General features: G+C 45.6%; 1 protein-coding gene across 1 annotated transcript in view; it reads left to right on the forward strand.

Moving 5' to 3' along the window:
• Positions 1-14668, forward strand: part of LOC115902979 (histone-lysine N-methyltransferase SETDB2-like) — a 49163-nt gene that overhangs the window by 23467 nt on the left and 11028 nt on the right. The window contains 5 exon segments of the mRNA XM_030947035.1: positions 2055-2382; positions 7686-7821; positions 9484-9591; positions 10355-10488; positions 13766-13812. Coding sequence (XP_030802895.1) covers positions 2055-2382; positions 7686-7821; positions 9484-9591; positions 10355-10488; positions 13766-13812 — 753 coding nt within the window.

Consider the following 14668-nt stretch of genomic DNA (forward strand, 5'->3'; position numbering starts at 1 on the left):
CAATTTTGTCCATTTCAAGGCTGACCCCTTAATTATCCCGAGGCCAGGATCCATTTTGGGATATTGCTTATCTCAATACTCCATCCTGTATCCTATTTTCTCATGAACATCTGAAAACATTTTTTTTTGTGACACTAATTGCACATCCTTTTCCTCCATTACTTTTTAACAAGTATTTTCTAAAATATTGATATAGTTACAATTTTTAGCATCAATCATATTCATTTATCACATCAGGAAGGACATGGAGGGGCTGGAGCATGTCCAGAGAAGGGCAGAAGAGCTGGGGAAAGATCAGGAGCACGCGTCCTGTGCGGAGTTGCTGAGGAAGCTGGGGGTGTTTAGTCTGGAGAAAAGGAGGGTCCCAGGTGGCCCTACCCATGAAAAACGCCAATCACTTGTTTTTAAATTTTTAAATTTTAATAGTAATAAAATACCATTTTATAAAAATAGTAATACAATTAGAGTAATAATAATTTGGACAATTTGAATTAGGACAATATGAGACAATAAGAACAAAGAGTTATGGACAATCCAGGTACCTTTTTCTGGGCAATATAAGCCCCAAAAAAGAACACACATTAACACAGGATTAACCCTTAAAAGCAATAGCCTGTTGCATATTCATACATCTCATACATGATGCATAAATTCCATTCTTGACTAGGCCAATATTCAAGCAGCAATCAATTTATTAATTAATATGGTAAAGTATGAGCAATACAGCGCTGGGTACAGTGGGGGAAGTTGTCCCTCCAACTGCACACTGATAGTTGAGGCTTACAGGTATTTATAGGGGTACTCATAAGCTTTCTCAGCAGTTTCTATTTCCAATTTTTACTCATCAGCTGTTTCTATTCCCAATTTTTACGCCACAATTCTATACACTATTGTGATTTAGTTTTTCTCAGGATGTATCCCAGAAAAGGAGTATCCCCAGATGGTGGGGGTCCAGCTTCCGAAAGAAGAAAGAAGTCTCCCAGCTGGTGAGGTCCAGATTCTAGATGTGGGTCCACATTTTGATTGCAAGGACTATAAATCTTATGACAGTGATGTCCAGCTTCCCTTGGTTGAAACTATTAATCATTGAATTGATGTTCATCTTCCTTTCTCAAGCTGCTTTTCACTGTTTTGTTAAGGCATGAGACAAGCATATTTCCTTTTTATATATTCTAAAGCTATAGTTTCAAAGATCCTTACTACAACCAATATTCTAAAATTATACTTCAAAAGGTTATTATTGCAAAACTCTTTAAGGCTTAACTACAAGCAGAAAGTTCCTGTCAAAAAGCAACATCCTTAAAGCTTTAGTTCAAATGCTCCTCAATCAATTTAAGACTTAACAAGGTTAATTGCGAACAAAGCACAGGTTCAAAGGCCTTCTTCCATGATTTACTTTCCTCAGTTATTATTAGAATTCATCTTTATAACTATCCCACTGTCGGTTTCCACACATATCACAATCACAAATACACACGTTGCCTGTATGTACCTGACACGAAACACAGCTTTGTATTTCACAGGATTCTGTCTGGTCGGCGTCAACTTCTTCCTCTGAATCCTGACAGCGTCTTCAGAACTGATCGAGGCAGGAAGAAGTTCGTTTCTTCTGATAAGGGAGCAATAAATTCTTTTTCTCTGAAAGATTTAGGTATCTTGTCGCTGCTATCTCGGTGCGAATACCTCATTCCTCACTTTAAAAAAATATCCTACAAACATAGTTTCTATTTTAATTACAAAAGCTACATTTTAACTACAAAACTACATTTACCATACTATTAAAATGTTAATACAGCACTACCAATCAATACAACATAATACATATAGTAAATATCTGCGTAGAGCCAGGTAATGTGCGCTTTTCACACTACCCCTCTATAGAACTGCCTGAAAGGAAGGCGTAGCCAGCGCGGGGTCGGCATCTTCCCACTGGCAACAAGTGACGGGAAGCTGCACCCGGAGAGGCTTAGGTTGGACAGCAGTGCTGTGATTCTGTGAAAAGTGAGCACGGGGCTAGGGAGGGATGCAGGATATCGCCTTTCCCACGGCGAAAGCCCTCGGGAATGGCTGCTCGGCGGCGGTGCCGGGCATGGGTATCGAACCCAGGCATCGGGCCGTACCCCCCGGCGCGCCCGGCGGTGGCCCGGACACACCTCCCTTATCACGTGACCGGCGCCTCAGCGGCGCGCCTTCCCGCCAGCCACGCGAGGGCCCGCAGCCAATCAGCGCCGCGCAGGTGTGCGGGGAGGAGCATCGGTGGGCGCCCCCGCGCATGCTCCGTGGCCCGGCCGGGCGCGCTCACTTCCGCGCGGGAGAGTTGAGGGCGGGGGAGGGGGCGACGGTAGGAGTGACGGCTCGCGCGAGTCGGGCCGCGAGCGGGCGGTAAGTGCCACCGCGGGGCGGGGGGAGCGCGGAGCCTCCCCAGCGGCGGTCCCGCAGCGCCGCTCTCCCCGCAGTGCCGGCGAGTGGACCCTGCCGGGGCTCGGGCTGGGCGGGGGCGCCGTGAGGCGGCACCGGGAGCTCCGTCAGGGGGGCCCGGGAGGTACCGGGAAAAAGTTCTTTGCTGGTGAGAGTGGTGAGGCACCGGCACGGGTTCCACAGGAAAGCTGCGGGTATCTGTCTGGTCTCTGGCGGTGTTCAGGGCCGGGCTGGATGGGGGCCTCTGAGCAGCCCAGTGCAGCAAAAGGTGCCCTGCCCGCGGCTGGGGTTGGAACGGGATGCTCTCAAGTGAGAGGAGATCAGAAAGACAGTTTTGTTTGTTCCTTCTTCTTCCTTGCGAAATCTGGAAGTGTGTGTTCTGTACTGACATGGGGAGAGTGCGGAGATGAGTGTCGGTCGTGTTTAGCTGTGAAATCTCCAGCCGTGCTTCTTTCCCCACAAAGCACAAATGAGGGACAGTGAGTGTGGGGTAACGGGTGTGTGATTCCTTTCTTTCTTTCTTCCTGCTTCCGTAGATCCAATCCTGCACTGCGCTGGAAGGGTGAGGAGAGCAGAGCAGGAGCTGGGGCAGTGCTTTTCAATAGTGCACTGGAATTCAGGGGACTTGGGTTCCTTTCCCTACTTCCCTACGGATGTACTAAGAGATTCTGTGCCTTAGCCTCCTCCAGTGTAAAAGATGGATATTTACATACAAGAATGCTTTCAGAACTGGGTCTGGAGAGCAAATACTTAGACAAACTGGTAATGTTTCAGCAGGATTGCTGAATTTGAATGTGGTACAAGCCCTGGGCTCTTGCCAGCACTGTTCTCCCTTTTTACTTTCTGTTTCCTTTCCTGTTTTCTTCTCTTGAGTCACTGTTGTGAAAAAGTAAAGAACCGAAACCAGCAGCCCTCCTTCTAGGAAATGGCACGGGAGGAGTGTCCAGGTGTGACTGTTCTCTCAGCTGCTGCTCTGCCTTCTGTTTTGCAGCGTCATTTGTCCTGTCATGAGCGGAGGGCAGCAGGAGCCCCCCAAATCTTGCAGCTGAGTTGGGCCCCCTGAGTTCCCTGTGGTGATGACAGGGGAAGCAAAGGGTTGCAGAAGGACTTTGGGACAGCAAGGGATTGGCTATAAAACAGCAGGTGAAAATCCAGCATTGATAAGTGGAAGATGATGGATGTGGCAGAGAAACAACCATGACACTGATGCCCTCCCTATTTAATCTGATGCCACTTAAGAAGGAGATCTGGGGACATGTAATACTGGTCTGTGTTTGACAGGATGGTGTTGGGTCATTGTTTGGACCTGTTGATCTCAGAGGTCCTTCCCTACCTACCTTAACCCAACCAACAGACAAGTATGTGACTCTCACTGAAAGGTGTCCCTTCTGGGAGAGCCAAGAGGACAAACCTGTGGATTTGTCCCTATGATTTGTGCCTTGAATTCTCCCCCTCCAGTCTGGTACAAATCAGGGTACTTTTGTACCTTCCATTGTTTGTGGTCACATTGCACAGAATACCCTGGAGGTGCAGTTGGTGCAGAACATTTCCTGGTGAGCAAGGGAAAGCACAAGGCCACACGGCTCCCACGCTGCCTCACGGCTCCCACGCTGCCTCACGTTCCTCTCCAGACCTGTGGCAGCACAAACCACCAGCCCTCCACCCAGTTTTGTCTGCTCTGATCACCGTGGGCCCCCTTGCTTGTTGAGCTTTGTGTTTTTTCACTGCTTTATGCTTCCAGCAGTAGTTCTCTGGAAGTGTCAGCTCTGTGCTCAGAAGCAGGCTAAAATGTGATTGAAATAGTGAGAATTGTTAAGGAAACAAGGAAAATACAGAGTGATGTTGTGGCTTTGTAGTGTAAATGGTAGCCTATCCTTTTGGAGGTGACGTGCTCCTCTTTCAGTGCAGAAGAGTATAGAAGTGACAGAGGTGGAAAAAACTGCAGACCAGCTTCTGTACAAAAGAAGAGCTAAATAGTTTCAGATTCCTTGACTTTAAAAAGATACAGCAGGAGAAATAGTAACAGAGCAATACTGTCATGAGTGCTACTGAAACAGTGGAGCAAGGAGCAAGCATTTCTTGCCTTTTCAGACAGATCCAAGTGTTTCAACTGGAATTCCTGAGTGGCAGGCTTAAGCCCTGCAAAAGCAAGGCGTTGTTCGGATGAAATGTAACTAAACTGTGAAACTGGAAACTTGCCCTTAGCCTCTGCCTTCTTGCATAGGAGCAGCCAGCCAGCTCCATTGCCCTGTTTGGCTCCATGTCCTCACTGTAGCAGAAAGCTCAGGAAGAGCACGGGCTCCTGTGGGTTTGCATGGCCAGGTTTGGGTAGCAGGGGGGCTACAGGGGTGGCTTCAGTGGGAAACTGCTGGAAACTTCCCCCGTGTGCAGCAGAGCCAATGCCAGCCAGCTTGAGGACTGACCCTCTGCTCCCAAGGCTGAGCCCAGCAGGAATAATAGTAACACCTCTGTGGTAACATATTTAAGAAGGAAAGAAAAAAAGTTACTGGGCAGATATAATAGTGGGCAGAGAGGAGTGGAGTGGGAATATGTGAAAGGAGCAACTCTGGACATGGAGGTCAGTGGAGAAGGAGAGGCAGAAGGTGCTCCCGGTGCCAGAGATGGTCTGGGATTCCCCTGCAGCCCCTGGTGCAGAGCATGGTGATGCAGGATGTGCCCCTGCAGCCCAGGGAGGTCCATGGGGATTCAGAGATCCACCCACAGCCTGTGGAGGAGGTGGGTGCCTTAGAGAGGCTGTGACCCTGTGGGAGGCCCATGCTGGAGCAGGGTCCTGGCAGGAACTTGCAGACCCATGGAGAGGGAGCCCACACTGGAGCAGGCTTCCTGATAGGACTTGTGACCCTTGGGGGAACCAGCATTGGAGCAGGCTGTGCCTGAAGGACTTCACCCCATGGGAGAGTGACCTGTGTTGGAGCAGTTCATGGAGAGCTGTTGTTCATGGGATGGACTCACAGAGATGTTTGTGGAGGACTGTCTCCATTGAGAGGGACCTCATACTGGAGCAGGGGAAGGACTCTCCTTGAGTGTGGCAGGAACAATGAGTGATGGGCTGACCATAACCCCCATTCTCCATCTGGTGCCTCCTGGGGGAAGGAGATAAAGTTTGGAAAGAAGGGAGGGGTGAGGGCAAGGTGGTTTTAAAATCTATTTTACTTCTGTTATCCTGCTCTGATTTTGTTAGTAATAAATTCAGTTAATTATCCCCGAGCGGAGTCTGCTTTGCCTGTGATGGCATTTGGGGAGGGATCTCTCCCTGTCCTTAACCCATGAACCCTTTGTTATATTTTCTCTCCTCATCCAGTTGTGGAGGGGAGTGATAGAGTGACTCAGGGGAGTGAGTGCCTGGCATGCAGCCAGGGTCAACCCACCACAGGGGGACAGGATACAGGGCTAAACAGGGCTGTAGGTGCAGGCTGGCTGCTTCTGCACAGAGGAATGACCAAGAGCTGGACTTCTACTGCTTCAGGATTCCTAGAAAGGTGCTGGAGTAAACCCAAGGCTGACCACAATCAAGTGTCTTCTGTCCTCCATCAGCACCAGGATTTCTCTGGAGCCTGTAAGAACACCAGGGATTGTAAAGTTCATGTTTAGCCCCTTCCTTTAAAAATTCCTAGAGCTGGATCCTCTGACTGGGCCTGAGCAGGCGCTATGTGTCTGCCTTGATTCCAGGTATTGGTTTGCTGCAGAGAGCTTTTCCTGTATTCTAGGTCATTCAAACTCTAGCTCATTCTTCTTTTGAATTTCTTTCAGTTCTGTTCTAGCTCTAATATGTCCTTGTGTTTCTGTTTGTTTCTATTGTATTTATTTATTGCTCAGATTCTGAAACTGATGTGATGGTCAGTGTATGGATGGGTATTGGAAATCAGTTTCTACCCTGTCTTGCTTACAAGACATAGAAGGACAGAAGGGAAAAAAACTCCAGCTGTGTGCAAAGGCAAAGTGACTTGTGATTGCAAGTAAAATGTCAGTTGTGTAAGCCAGAGGGGTAAAAAACATAAAAAATCCTCTTCTACTCTGGTGGTGTTTTCACTTGGGGCTACCCAGTCTGTTTTATGCAAGGGGAATGGGAGCTAATGCAAACAGTTTGTCTGTTGAAACTCAGGAAAAGGCTGCAGGATTTGTTGGACTGTGAGATTTGCTGCCTGTTTTGTGCTTGAGCCTTGCTACCTCTCACTAGAATAATTTAACTTCAGATCTTCCTATTTCTTGAAAGTAAATGCAGATTTTTCTTCCCCCTTGTCGTACAGGAGTTTGTGCTGTCAGAGGTGACATCTCCAGCAGAGGATAGTTTGGAGTATCACACCTTGTAGGAGTGGGAAGTTGTTGAAGATTTCTGTGGTGGACTTGCATAAAAAACACAAAGTAAAATTTCTGCTGCAAATGTTGTGGGGTGATGCTCTAACCTGCTGGTGGGGGTTGTGTGTAAAGGCTTGTCCAGAAACACTTAGACTGCTTTTGGGAAGTATGTAGGTGGCCTCAGAATTTTGCAGCTGCTGGAGAAAGACTATGTAAAGTACAGTTAAGACTTGAGTGGATATGGCCAGGAAAAGATAACAAGTGTCCCTGGGGCAATTCCCAGGGCTCAGGGAAAATTCTGTCACTCCCGTTAGTATTTCGCCTTGTTGAGAGAGAATGTTTGAGTCTCTCACTTAAGATTTTTTCTTGTGCCCCAATTTACTTCTAGACCTCTCCACACTACTTTGCTCCATCCTTCTTACAGCAATAAATTAGTATTTCTTCCTTGTTTTCTGTGAGCTCCTGGAAGGCCCTGGTGAAGCTTGGGGGCAGCTGTTTTTCCGTCCTTTGTTGACTCACAGACCCACACGTGGCAGCAGTAGGTTAAGAAAACACTATGAGTGATTCCCTCCTCCAAATAAAAGGAGTTTCACACCTGAGAGCATGACTTGCCAGGCTGTTCTTGGATCTGCTTTTGGAGCAGATATTTCAAGCAAGCTTGAAAACTCTTGTATTACCCCTTATGACTTGTTAGTGACTTTCCAAGAGGAGATAAACCACTCTTTCTCCCGCTCTAATTGCTGGAGCTCCTGGGATCTGGTTTCCATCCCGCTGCTGTGCCAGGTGCAGGCTTTTCCTGTTCTACTGGTAGTTGTTATTGGAGGAGCAAAGCACCCAGGGTCAGGGGATGTAGGTGAAGGAGCAGTTAGAGGGCAGGTGTTGGCAGGCTCTGCTTTCCTCTGTCCTGAATGGCCTATGGAAGTTGTCAATTGCTTTGTGTTTTGTCCCAGTTTTCCTGCTCTAGGTGCTTTCTGGATAATGGCGAAGATGGTGAGAACGACATGTGCGTTTTGTTCAGAAGGGGAGGCTGGCTCTGTGATGTATATCGCCACAGAGAGAAATATTGCAGCTCATCAGGATTGTCTGGTGAGTGCCTTTAGCTGGTCAGTACTGAAGAGAAGTGGAGAAGGGATAAGGGGGAAGTTTCCACTGCTTATCTGTTTTTGGTTTTGCAATGGTGTCTGGATTGAAAGGCTGGTTACTCAAACTAGAAAGTTTATATTAGACTGAAAAGCTTAAAAAGCAACAGGGCTTGGCTGAGATTTTGGAGCGGGAGAGGATGTATCTGCACAGCTGGAGCTGTTGATTTGTGGTGTTTTCATGTGTGTCTGTTGCTGAGCAGTGGTTCCAGACACACATGAAAACACCACAAAGACCACATATGGTCGAGCAACGAGAATAGGTCTTCTTGAGGCACTGTTGAGACTCATCCTCTTGGATGACATTCTCAGACCACACAAAGTTGTATAGTTAAACCTTTGCAGGCAAATATCCATATCACTTAATGGTTAAAAAACTTTCCAGTGTGTCCCTTATTTAAAATAAGGAATAAAAGTATCAGAAGTTGATTATATAAAAATACCTGTGAAGCTCTTAAGTGTGTTGTGATCCTTCTGCTCTTTTTGCCTCCCCTTTATTCTGCAGTGTTGGTGGAGCTGGTTCTTGGAGTGCAGAATCAATTACAGCAGCTGTATTCTCCCTTCAGCAGAGAGAGAATATAGCTGAGAGCCGTTTAGTGCAGGAGACTCCTGCTAGAGCAGTTTTCTGGCTGTCACTGTCCCAGCCTTCTTATTCTCACAATTGTTATGTCTACATCTTTATTTTTCTGATATCTTTTTTTGGTTGGTTATTTTTTATCAGAATGTTTCACAACAGCATTGTTTTATGGCACTTGAATGTTTTGTTTGAAACAGATTTTATTATGGCTTTAAAGTTTCTCCAACGCTAAAACTTCTCTCTCTCTCCCTCTCTCTGTTTTTTCTTCTTTCTCCTTTCTTTCTCCTCCCAGCAACTTTACTCATTTCTCTGCCTTAGGCTTGTTTGCACTGTTTGGGTTTTTTTGCATTCAGCTATCACCTTCTGAGCAGACAGACTGTGCCTGCTAGTTGATGAAAGGGTAGCTCCCTTTTGTTTGGAATTAGCTTAGGAAATATTTGCCAGGAACTTCCCCTTCCTCACTCACTGTCATGGCTCAGCAGTTCTGTGGGAATTAAAGTGGCCTGAGTGTGCATGTGTGCATTTTTAGTGGGTTTCTCTCAGGATGTGTACAATGTTTCTGGTTTTTTCCTGCAGTCAGCTGTTATCAGCACTGGGCTGTATGGAAATCGTATTACAGAGAAATGTTGCATCCAGCTGTAGGTCTGAACAGCTGGGCACATAATAAGATATCCAAGGTGTGGAGATCTCTTGCCTGAAGATCTTCTCATCCTTACTCTGGCCGTGCTGGAATTTCACATTTTCTTTGTTGATGTATTTAATAAGTTAACTTTCTCACCTTATTATCTTTTCTTAGTTTGCCTTCAGGTTATGTGAAATCTCCTGTGTGGAAGGAGGAACTTTTTTTGACTGCAGAAATGTTTAAGCTTAGCTCCTTGTTCAGTGTAGGTGAAACCTCTTGTTAACAACACAGAGAAAAATCAGCCTCCTTAGGCAGGGCAAGTGGAAGAAGAAAAGATGTATTCCTTGTTTCTTTTCAGCACTGGTGACTGAGTCATTCTTGTTTCTTAAAACTGTCTCTTTTGTCTTTAGTTATTTTCCTCAGGATTTGTGGAATCTGAAGATCATAACCCAGAAAATCTGGAAATAAGGTTTGATGTGTCATCAGTGTTAAAGGAGCTCAGGAGAGGAAAGCGGCTGGTAAGGAAATGTTTCTGAATCTGCAGTTAGTCCTGTCTCATAGTGTTGAAGGTTGTCTGGCCTGTTCTGTGCTTTAAAAAAAAAGCCATTCAACTAGCTGGTCCTTCTGATCTAGTAAGATTAGGGAAATTACAAGTTTAGTGTTGGAGTAATTTATTTAACATTTGGTCTGATGGAATTAATTCATTCTGTATTAAAATGCAGGTGGGTTTTTTCCTGGCCTTTATGTCCTTAGTCAAAGTTTCCTGAGACTTTGGTAAAGATCTAAGCCAGTGCCTGAAACAAAAGAATGCAATCCACAATTGTAAAGGGGAACACATTCTAAGTTTAGCAGAAATAAGATTATTTAAATGAGGGGTTTTTTTTAATTGCCTTTGTCTTCAGCTGCCCTCCTCCCCCACGTCCTGGGTGGAATTCTTTTCATTACAAAGTTAGCCTAGGAAACATAAATACAAACATTAACACCAATTAATGTTGAAATAACTTGGGAAAGTTGCTCAGTGCCTTCACGTGGCTCTTTGCCTCACTTTACAAATTTATCAGTATGAAATAGAGGTAGGATAGCAAAAAGGTGGCTGCAGTAATGACCAGGGTAGGCATTTGCAGGAGTGAATTTGCCTGATGAATTACACAGAGGTGACTTGCAATGGAATGCTGGATTTGGAATACTGGATTTTCCCACAGAGAACGTCATTTTCCCTGTCTGGCAGGATTTGGAGTAGCTGCCTGTGGCATTTACATGGTGAACCCCCTCCTGTTGCAGGTGTGCAACTTCTGCCGCAAGAAGGGGGCCACGGTGGGCTGCGAGGAGCGCGCGTGACGCAGGAGCTACCACTTCTTCTGTGCCCTCTGCGACGATGCCGCTGTGGAGACCGACGAGGTCAACGGCGTCTACAGGTACCTCAGCCAGTGTCCTCCCACTGCCACTGCCAGCCTCGGGGGGGTCAGCAAGGGGGGCTTCATTGGGTGGGGCTTAAAGGGTTTTTAGGCACGGAAGTAAGTTCCCTTCTCCTAAAGCAATGCTTGATCCTCTGCAAACTGTGGGAAAAGTGTTTTCATTTCACAGGAAAACTTTAATCCGGTGGGAGGGAATCTGTTTAGTGCTTGACCCTGTAACATCACTGAAAGATAACACGGCAAAAACTGAGAAAGTCAGTCTTTACTGACTCTTAGCCAATCTTCAAGAACAAAGACTTGTATTAATGTCACTCAGATTCTAAATTTTTTGTTGGTTCAGAAGCTCCAGTAAGCGTGGTCTGAGCACAGAGCAGGTTATAGCACTTGTAGGTCTGCTCACATTAGTCAAATTTGGGTAGTTTTCCCTCCCCATGCTAGCAAAGAACTTTGATTCTCACCAAAGGCCTTGTATGTCAAGTATGTTGCTAGCAATAACATGATTGAATGCATTCTAAGTAAATTTTCTGTCCTGATCATGCTAGTCTTGGTGTCCACTGCCTTTGGACTGCTTGTATTGCCATTGACAGATGAAACAAATTGTTTGGAGGATGCAGATGAAGGGGTTGAAAAATTGGGGCTTCAGGGACCTTTTGAAATGCTGAAGTTATAGTAAAGTCTGAGGTGCATAAAAGCCCTGATGCTTATTTCTGCACAAGGCCAAAGAGGTCACAGGTCATGTTAGACTAGATTAATTTGGGGATCATCTAAGAAAGGGGTGGACTAGTACAGTCCTTGGTAGCAGTGGAAGATGGGTCCTTTTGTGTCAAGTGACTTGCACTCCTGGCTGGTTCACAGCACTCTCTGTCTAAAATGAATGCATCTGTGCAAGGCTGTAAGCCCAGCTGTGCAGGGAGGATGGGAGCTGTAAAATCTTTGTCAATCTGCAAACCTCATGAAAGAGTGCAGCTGAGAAGATGGAAACTTTCTCTGATCACAGTATAAATGGCTTTCATCTTATAGCTTTAGAAAGGATAACTCAGGCTCAAGAAGACTGAACTCAAGATGTAAAGCACAAAAATTGTAGCTGGCTGGAATTATTGGAGAGTACACTTGAAAAACAGTGGATTGGCAGCCTCTGCACATTTTCATGGTGAAATATAACCTACTGAAAAGAAGAATTCCTTCAAGAGAGGCAGAACTGGTGGCTTTAAATTCTGAGTTGCCATCATTGTGATGATGGGTAGTGATCATCAAAACAAATGGAGCAGAATAAAAAGAGAAAGTATATGGTGCTGTGGAAGTGGCGAGGAAGACCAGAGGTGGAGAAATCAGTGCAGTTTGCACTGCTGTCTATTTGCAAAAATGATAGTAGGGAAGTGCTTCCAAATAAAATGGCCTGAGTAGTAAAATATACTGTCTGTACTTTGTAAGATGTTCTTGTGCTTAGGATGGGTTGTTTTTAACTGTGAAAGACTAGAACTAAAGGGAGGGGAAGAATAAAAAACATTCTCCAAAGGGCAGTATTAGAAATTCAGGGATGTAAATAAGGTGTATCCAGTAAATAGCTTTCTGATTGCATTGTTAGGCATACCTAAATCTGATTTGTTGTGCTTCAAGATGCATTTCATGCAAAAGAAGTTCCTCATCAAGCTGACAGTCTGCATTTCTTAGGCAGTGCTTCTGTTTTTGTTAAAAGAATGACAATAATTAGAAAATGCCCTAGTAAATGCAGTTCCCTTTAAAAACTGCAGCAGTCTTGGCAAGTAGATTTGTAAGGAAGAGATAAACTAAGCCATGCTCCTGACAAGGCATTTTTACTTGAAAAGTGACTTGGGATCCTTCTGTAAGAAAGGCATATTATAAAAGTTGGTTCATGTTCTCTGCACATTATTGTATCCAAAAGATAAGGAATATTTTCAGATAAATTTGTTTCATTTTGCCTCTTCCAAGGAATTCACGTTGCTCTCCTAGAACCACTGAAAATATTCCCATTTCACATATTCCTGAAGTGTTTAAGTAACAAATGGACTGATCAGCTTTAAGCTACTGGATCTCACACAGGGTTGCCCCATGTACTCAGGATTTGGGGGCCATTCCATGAGCACAGGGCAGTGGGAGGGAGTGGCACAGAGATCTCCAGGCAGGTGAGTGCGTGGTGGTGCTGTGTGGCGCTGCCAGCGTCCTGCAGGGCTGAGGAATGAAGGTGACACTGGGCAGATGTGTCTGAGGAGGCTCCTGGCCTATGTGGGGCAGAGCTGCTGTGATGGCACAGTGTCAGGACTGTGGTGTTTCACCTTGGGAGCGTTAATCTCATTTCAGTGTCTCTGACCCAGTGATTGCCACACGTGTGAAATGTGTCTGACTCAGGGCCTGAACAGTGGGCAGGCCCAGCCGGGGGGGCTGAGGGAGCTCATCATTCAGAGCTTCAGTGCTGAGAATCCACTGTGGCTCTAGGAGTACAGATACAAGGTTGTGCATGCATGGGACTTTAAAGCAGGTGGTTTTTGAGGTGGGTAATGCTAAACAAAAATCCTGGTTTTTTTGAACTGTCTTTTGTAGCATTGTGTGTTTTATATAGGGTTTATTGTAAAGTTGGTTATTTTTTATAAGTTAAGAATTTGGTTTGACCCTCAGTTACCCTCATGTTCTCCCTCATAATGGTTCATTCCTTCCACCAGTTACCGGTCCATCATTGTAACCAACTCCCTTTCATTTCTAGAAATTTCTATGTCAGTCTTCCCTTACCTAACGTATGATTTGTCCCCTGAGCCTTTTCCCTCCCCTGGGCCATTCCTATTGGTTCAGTTGTGTCCCTCGCTCCTCCCCTGGGCTTTGTTCATTGGTCCCTCGTGTCTCCTTCCGTTACACCCTTCCCCTTTATAAGGGCCTCCCCACTAGTTATTGCTCTGACATCGTTACTGGCCCCGCCTGGGTCGATAAAGTGCCTTGGCATCCATAGGCGTGTCCGCTTCTTCCTTCCTTCGCCGCAGTGCTTCGCAGTCCTGCTCTCGCCTGCATCACCACGCCGCAGACGGAGCCACTGCTCGGGGTTCTCGCCGAGAACCTGGGAGTGGCGGGGTTCGTGGTCTCCACCGGTCGCTCCGGGAGCGGCTAGCCGGCACCCGTCAGCTCCAGTGGCTGTGGGACGAGACTGCAGTCTTTCAGTTTATGTTTGGTAGAAAGAGGGGAAATACCTGTTCAAATAGGTCAACATAACTCTGTTTGCATATTTATTAATACTTCTTCTCTTTTTCTTGAAATTGAACTTAAATTTTAGAGTGTTCTGCCCAAAACATGACCCAGGGAATAGGACCAATCGCTATGGTGAGTTTCTTTAATGACTTCATTAATTCATTTGTTTTAGAAGTTTGCATCCTACAATCAGTAATTCATAAGAGCAAGATAAATATTACCACCTTCATATCGAGTGGTGGATTTCTAATCTTGCAAGAATGGTTTGATTAAGATCCACATGTATGCACAAAAATCAAGGTTATTTTTTAAGTGGGAAAAGTTGAAATTTAATCCTCCCCGAATCTCCTTGAAAACTGACTTAAACCACAATGGACCCAATCCTTAATGGAATCATTCTTACTCTTCTTTGGGCAAGTAGGCCCAAGCAGCTTGTAAAATCTGTGTGAGACAGGAGAGCCACACACAAGTTTGCGCTAGATTAGCAAGGAAAAGGCTGGTTCAGGAGAAGTCACCTTGGGATTTTATCTGTGGTTATGCAGACATTCACATTTGCATCTTCTGTATTCACTGCAGTAGTTTTTAAAATAGGGCCTTTCATTCTGAAGGATCCGAAAGAGCTTTTTAAGTATAACAAAAGGGTTGTACAGCCCCTGTTAAAGGTTTGCTTCCTGTGATGCAGAAATGCAGCTTCATTTGGCAGTCCTGGCCCTTCCTGATTCAGAGGTGTTTGGAAATGCCAACCGAAGCTGGACCTTGTTAGCCTAATGCAGAGAACTCTGCTCACAGTGAGGTGGCTCCTGGACTGGCCTTCACTTTGAATTTAACTTCAGCTGAACTGAGCCTTGCTCTACCCTGATGACACTTAAGAGATGGGTTAGGTGATTATTATTCAAGCTTTTATTCTTCAGGGCTGGGGCTTTGTGGGAAGACTCCACAACTTGTAAAAGTTGTAAGGTAGATGTGTATTTATTCAGTGCTGGGCACA

The sequence above is a fragment of the Camarhynchus parvulus genome, chromosome 1 (assembly GCF_901933205.1).
Source record: "Camarhynchus parvulus chromosome 1, STF_HiC, whole genome shotgun sequence".
In the NCBI taxonomy this organism is placed as follows: Eukaryota; Metazoa; Chordata; class Aves; order Passeriformes; family Thraupidae; genus Camarhynchus; species Camarhynchus parvulus.